Raw genomic sequence first — 6,000 nt, 5'->3', positions numbered from 1 at the left:
TCTTCCAGGGGCTAAGTGATTAGTGTCTGCCATCTAAGTTATCATTCAAATGGTCATGTATCGAAAAGCGGTAATTTTTCCTGGTCAAAGGGAGCTATTTTGCCTGAATGTGAGTGCACCTCTAGAGGAAAATGAGCCTCATACAGCAATCTCTTTGCTCTGGGGAGCCCACAGCAGCGTGAAGTTCGGTATGTACGACGAAAAAGCTCCAGCTTAATTAAACCCTTCGTGACTGTCCTGGGTGGACGGAACCCAGGGTGGCTTTTTGCAAGACGCCGCCCACCGATGCTGCCAACACAGAGAAATGGCACAATGACAGAAGCTGCGGAGGAAACAGCCCTTTGGGAGACGCGGAGTGCCTGGACACAGCTTTTCCAGGATCTATGGCCGAAAGTGGAACAGAGCTTTATTTTCCTTCAACTTCAACCCATATTCTTTTTGATTGTGGTTTTTCCAATTGGCTCCCAATTTCATCCTGGATCCCTACTCCTGCCCCTTCCTGTAACTAATGAGTGTGCTAAACCCTTATATATGCATGGATTTTGTATAATATGGAGCATTGGTGTCTCCATGTATAGGTTTAGACATTACATAAATGACCCGAAGTTTTATTGAGTTTTTCTTTTCCACTCTACCCTGTAAGTGATGCTCTTAGGAATGCGTAGTTTGTTGCCTTTTTTTTTTTTTTTTTTTTTTTTTTTTTATTTTTTTTTTTAAGGGGCACCTGGGTGGTTCAGTCGGTTAAGCGTCCAACTTTGGCACGGGTCATGATCTCGTGGTTCTTGAGTTCGGATCCTGTGTCAGGCTCTGTGCGGACAGCTCAGAGCCTGGAGCCTGTTTCAGCTTCTGTCTCTCTGTTTCTTTCTGCCCCTCCCCTGCTCTCTCGCTCACATGCTCTCTCTCTCTCTCCTTCAAAAATGAATGTTAAAAAACAAAAACAAAGTTATCTTTTTAAGCAATCTCTATACCCAACGCAGGGCTTGAACTCACAGCCCAGAGATCAAGAATCACATGCTCTACCGACTAAGCCAGCCAGGCTCCCCTAGTCGGTTACTTCTAACAGCTGTATAATCTGCCACTGGGTGTTTCTACCACATTCTACCCATCTTCTCCCCCAGTGCTGGACTCCTAGCCTGCCCCCAGTTCCCACCACCACAGTAGGAAAGGGGGAGAATGCAAGGAACAGTTTATGTTGCAGTATCATGGACTTCATTTGACCATAATCACTTCTCAGTCTTCTCCTGTCCTCCTTACCTTCTTTGGGCAGAGGACAATACCCACGAGGACTCAGCCATAGATCATGAAAACATACAAGGTCTCACTTTCTGTAGAACAGCTTCTCGTTTGATTACTCCCACCACTTTCGGAGAGGCACAGATTTGCTTATTAGATTCTCTCTCTCTCTCTCTCTCTCTCTCTCTCTCTCTCTTTTTTAAGCACAGTGGTTAATTCCCAAGTCTGGTTTTGCCTGAAGGCTGTAAAAGTGGAAGTGGGAGGGGGACCCCAAACTAAAAGGAAAATGCCATTAATGCATTTTGGTGTTAAAGGCAAAAAGGCAAAAGGGCAGAGAAAGGAGAAGTTGACAAAAATCAAGTAACTGTCACACTAAAAAAAATTTTTTTTCAAAAATCAAGTAACTGTGAAACATGGAGATGCCTCCAATGGGAGACACTGCTTCCCCAGAGGCTAAACAACACATTTTGAAAGGTTTTGTCATTGAGGCATGGAAGGCAAAAAAATGAAAAGGGAATCTATCTGGGTGACCAGAAAGCCAAAATGAGTGCCAAGGGCCGGGCTACAGATAGTCACCGAAGTCTTCTGCACAAGTGAAGCTAGGGAAAGATTCTCAACAAACAGAGAAAAAGAAAGTCCATAACTTGTGGAATCAATTTTTATTTCTGAATTATACAGAGAGGCTATATATATATATATTTTTTAATATGGTGTTGTTACATCTTTATATTATTGATCCACGCTATTTAGGGAGAAATCATTTAGTTATTTACCAAAACAAAGTCTAATAGATACTTTATTCTGAGCAATCCAATACATGGTAGAAAAACTTTCAAATATATAAAAGATTAATTTGTGCACATCTAAATGTTTCTAAGGGAGCGAACTACTGAGGCATTGTGATTAGAGGAGTTGCAAACGTAGTACCAAAACCAAATACTTAAAATGAGATTTTAACAACGCAAAAGCTCAGAGTAGTGACTTCCTCACACATGTCGGAGTGTATCTTAGAGGGTAACCCCATAAAACATTGTATGGCTTCAGTGGGAACCTCAGGATTTTCTTCCACAACCAGCTATTCATTGCCACGAAACAAACTTCCTCACTCCTTGACAGAAACTTCAGTGCAGGTTTATGTTCTCTTTCTTAATCAAGGAACGAAGCAAAGAGTAGTGCCACTTTGGGAGAACAATACTTTTGCCCTGGGACCCTTTGGTTCCCTAAACTACAAAGTGACAGGAAAAGTGTAAAACAGTTCCCAGAAGTCAGAACCAAAGCAGAACGCTTAGAATGCAAGGGCTAGACAGCTACTGATGTGAATGTTTACATCTGTCTACCTATCTGCTTAGGGATGATGGTTTTTTTTTTTTTTTTTCAGGATTCTTCTAGAATTCTATTTACTTGGATTGAATTTACATAGTGGCTTTTCTCTAGCACGTGCAATTAAATGGTCTTAAGATAATAAAATAGCAGATGCCTATCAGAATGGCTATGCAGCCCATAGATCAGCCCAAACAAAATCAGTGACTGCGGACGATGGTCATAATTTCCAGGGAGGAAGATGACGCCTCAGACAGAACACCACCTGAGTAGTTTTCCATGAACGGGCCAGACAAGCTCAAGGGAAACGTGACTGGTGAAATTCTCGCTGTGTGTGGTTGGCTCTATCCTTAGGCTTGCACCACTAAACACAACACTGATTTCTTCATTCCTTCCTGTGGCTGGGGCGGGGGGTACCACGTAATTCGTCTTCCAAAACGGGACCACGGCTGAGCAAAAGGGAGCATTGTTAATAACTGTGCCAGAGCCACAGTGGTCAATGGGTGAACCAACCGAATGTTAGGTCACCGGTCTTATGTCAACACTAAGCTCTGGGAGAGGCCTAATTCGGGCTTCCAAAAGTGGAGCTGGCCTCAGAGACAGGGCATGTTCTAGGGTTTTTCTATTGGACAGGACAGAGGTTAGGAGGGAGGTGACCCAAGAGAACACAGTTGGACAAGACGCTCAGCTGAGAGGGACACAGAGGGGGGAACTCAGTGAACTATGGCTCATGGAGGAAAGAGAGCTGACCCGTGTGTATGAGAACATGTCTGGAAGGTGGGTGGGAGATGTCACGAAGCGAAGGAGGTCAGCAAAATACGGTCACCTGTACAAAGATGTCTACCTCCAAGTGTTTCAAAGCTCATGAGATCCAGGGCTCAGGGCGCCCCAGACAGTTTTCCTGGATGCAGTTATCACCCTAAGTCTATGGTGGAACCCCGCTCTCCACTCCATTCTTAGTGTTGCTAGCTTACTAGCGACGGGTGATACCAGAGAATAACAATGGTCCCAGAGTAAGGGCAGGACCTTGGCAACACCTGTAAATAGCCCAAAGCCTTCTCAGCGGGCTTCCCTTTGAGTCACGTAAACATACCGTGAGCCATGCTTTTGTGGCCGGGACTCCCCGTCTTTTCTCAGCAGGCCATTTATTTTACGGACTCCGGAGGCCAACATTTTCTTTTTAAAGAATAAATTAGTTTGCAGGCTTATTTATACATTCTGCTGAAGAAACGCATATTCAAATCCAAATGCGGGGGAGGCGGGAGGGGGGCGGTGAAGAATAGGTGAGCAGGAGCAGGCACGGCCCAGTAAACTTGTTCCACACACACAGTAAATATTTTAGGCTTTGTAGGCCACGTGGTCTGTGAACAACTGTTCAACTCTGCTGCTGTAGTGCAAAAGCAGCCACAGAGAGTCTGTAAACAAATTTGTGTGGCCATGTTTCAGTAAGACATTTATGGGTACTGAAATGTGAATGATTTTTCAGGTGTCACGAAATACTTAAAACAACAACAACTTTTTTTTTTCAGCCCAAACGGGAAAGCCATCCTTCACAGGAAGGCCACGTGAAAACAGGCGGCATGCTAAGTCTGGCCACCCGTGGAGGCCCACGGATTCGAGGCCACGTGTGGCCTTTGAAAGGGCATGCGAAGACTCCACAGAGAAATTTTGCAAATGACAGTACACGGTCATATTCAATTTAAATGAAATGCGATTAAAGGGAGGTGACTGAAGTGACCAGATTAAAGTGACTTAAAGCAGACTACTTTTTGAGAGAGACATTTAGATAGCTGAGCGTGGCCGGGTAATGAATTTCCAGCATTCATTGGAGGAATAACGATTTTTAAAGAGACCACTCACAGACAACATGATACCCAATTTGAGAACCAAAATAAAACTGAGGTGAATGACAAAGTCTGGCTTCCCTTTGAGACCTAAGAGAGGATTCACGTGGACAAGAACCAAGCGGGCACATGGCCGATGACAGCTTTCCACCGGGGTCTGCTTTCCAACTGTGCCCAGCAAGCTTAGGGTTTGAAAAGCAGAGCTACAGGAAGGTAACTCGCCTAGGGAGAGTCGAGCCCCCTGTGTTTTAAACCTGAAATGGTCACCAAGGAGAAATCCTGCTAATCTATGGCCAACAAATCCACTCGCGACGAACAGTGGACCGAGGGTATCTTGCTGGTCAACACCAGTCTAAGAGAGGAGATATCACGGCACCAAGGGGTAACCAAATATAGAGATGGAAGGTCCTATTTTCTTGCTAAGGTTCAACCAAAATCTTCGAGGCACGTAATTGGCAAAATAGGAAAAGGACACGCAATTTCATAAAACACGTGAAGAGTAAACAAGTTCCCTTACTGTGTTTCCCCTTAGAAATTTAGAATGGCACCAGGTAGTGCAAAGTGGAAAAAAAAAGTACCATCCGCCCTGTCTCTTCCAGGTGGGTATGTTTCAGCAGAATCAGGAAGCAGAACATCCTTTTCTTCCAGCCGGGCGGGACTAGGGCTTTCCTTTCAGCTTCAGGTCAATACTTAGAAAAAAAGGAAGAACGCAATGAGAAACACTAGAAATTGAATAGGAAGCATTTGGTGATCGCTGGGAGTGGCGTGTGCTTTGCTTTTTTTTTTTTCCTCCAAGGACTTACTGAAAAGAGCTCATGCAAGTTTCTCATGCTAGAAAAAAAACCCAGTAAAACCCAACCCTCCCTCATGACCAAGGCTTTCTCTGAAATGTGGAATTTGTCTTTATTTTTACGAAACTGTTTCTGGAAGCATTTTACGCCTCTCAAAATGATCTAGGGAGGCAAAAGACGGGTGTGAGGGCTCTTCGCTGAAGTAGATTAAGGAACCCTGTTGCATTTTGGGAAGGAGGGGGCTACCTGTTTCTAGTCAATGACCTTCCCTTGTGGGGCGAATACATGATCTGCCTGAAATCAGTAATCTGATAAATGCCACATACAAGGCAACAATGAAATAGAAAAACTACCCCCCTCTCCCAAAGGAACCCACAAGAGTTGCGAGAGTCCAAGAATTTGCATGACAGGGGTCAGTCCACCTGAACGCGATGGATTCTTATAACCTAAGACAAGGTTGTTCTTAAGGTCTAGTGGGTTCCCAAAACTACCTAGAAAACAATTCCCAAACCTCCCCGCTCCACTGGTTTCTCTCTTCTGCCTCTTAGTGAACCTAGCACAACTTTCTGACACCCATCTGACCAGAGTTCCGGTCTGTACGTTCAAAAGAAGAATTTCAGCCAGGAACAAATGAAAACACTGTTTGAAAAAGGCCATTTGGGAGGCGTCTGTGGATTTCAATGAGACCTGCCCTCCCGGCCCCACCCTCCGCACACTGCACGGGGACTGTGGTTTGCTTGTGGGATGTGCAGCAGCTGGGGGTGGGTGGGGGATCCTTCGAGCAGCCTTGCAAATAAAGCCATTGGTAACCC

At 44.8% G+C, this 6,000-nt stretch overlaps 1 protein-coding gene across 8 annotated transcripts in view; it reads right to left on the bottom strand.

The window, feature by feature from the left end:
- Window positions 1–1,873: 1,873 nt before the first annotated feature.
- Window positions 1,874–6,000, bottom strand: part of PRUNE2 (prune homolog 2 with BCH domain) — a 274,947-nt gene continuing 270,820 nt past the window's right edge. For all 8 annotated transcript variants that reach the window (XM_040449313.1, XM_040449305.1, XM_040449310.1 and 5 more), the window contains one exon: window positions 1,874–5,086. In XM_040449313.1, the coding sequence (XP_040305247.1) occupies window positions 5,056–5,086 (31 nt within the window). In that variant the 3' untranslated portion in view covers window positions 1,874–5,055. The remainder of the gene's footprint in view (window positions 5,087–6,000) is intronic.

Source organism: Herpailurus yagouaroundi, unplaced genomic scaffold (genome assembly GCF_014898765.1).
Source record: "Herpailurus yagouaroundi ecotype Mexico unplaced genomic scaffold, PumYag 199, whole genome shotgun sequence".
NCBI classification, from domain to species: domain Eukaryota; kingdom Metazoa; phylum Chordata; class Mammalia; order Carnivora; family Felidae; genus Herpailurus; species Herpailurus yagouaroundi.
The sequence above is the reverse complement of the archived record's forward strand: the minus strand, read 5'-3'. Positions and strand labels throughout refer to the sequence as shown.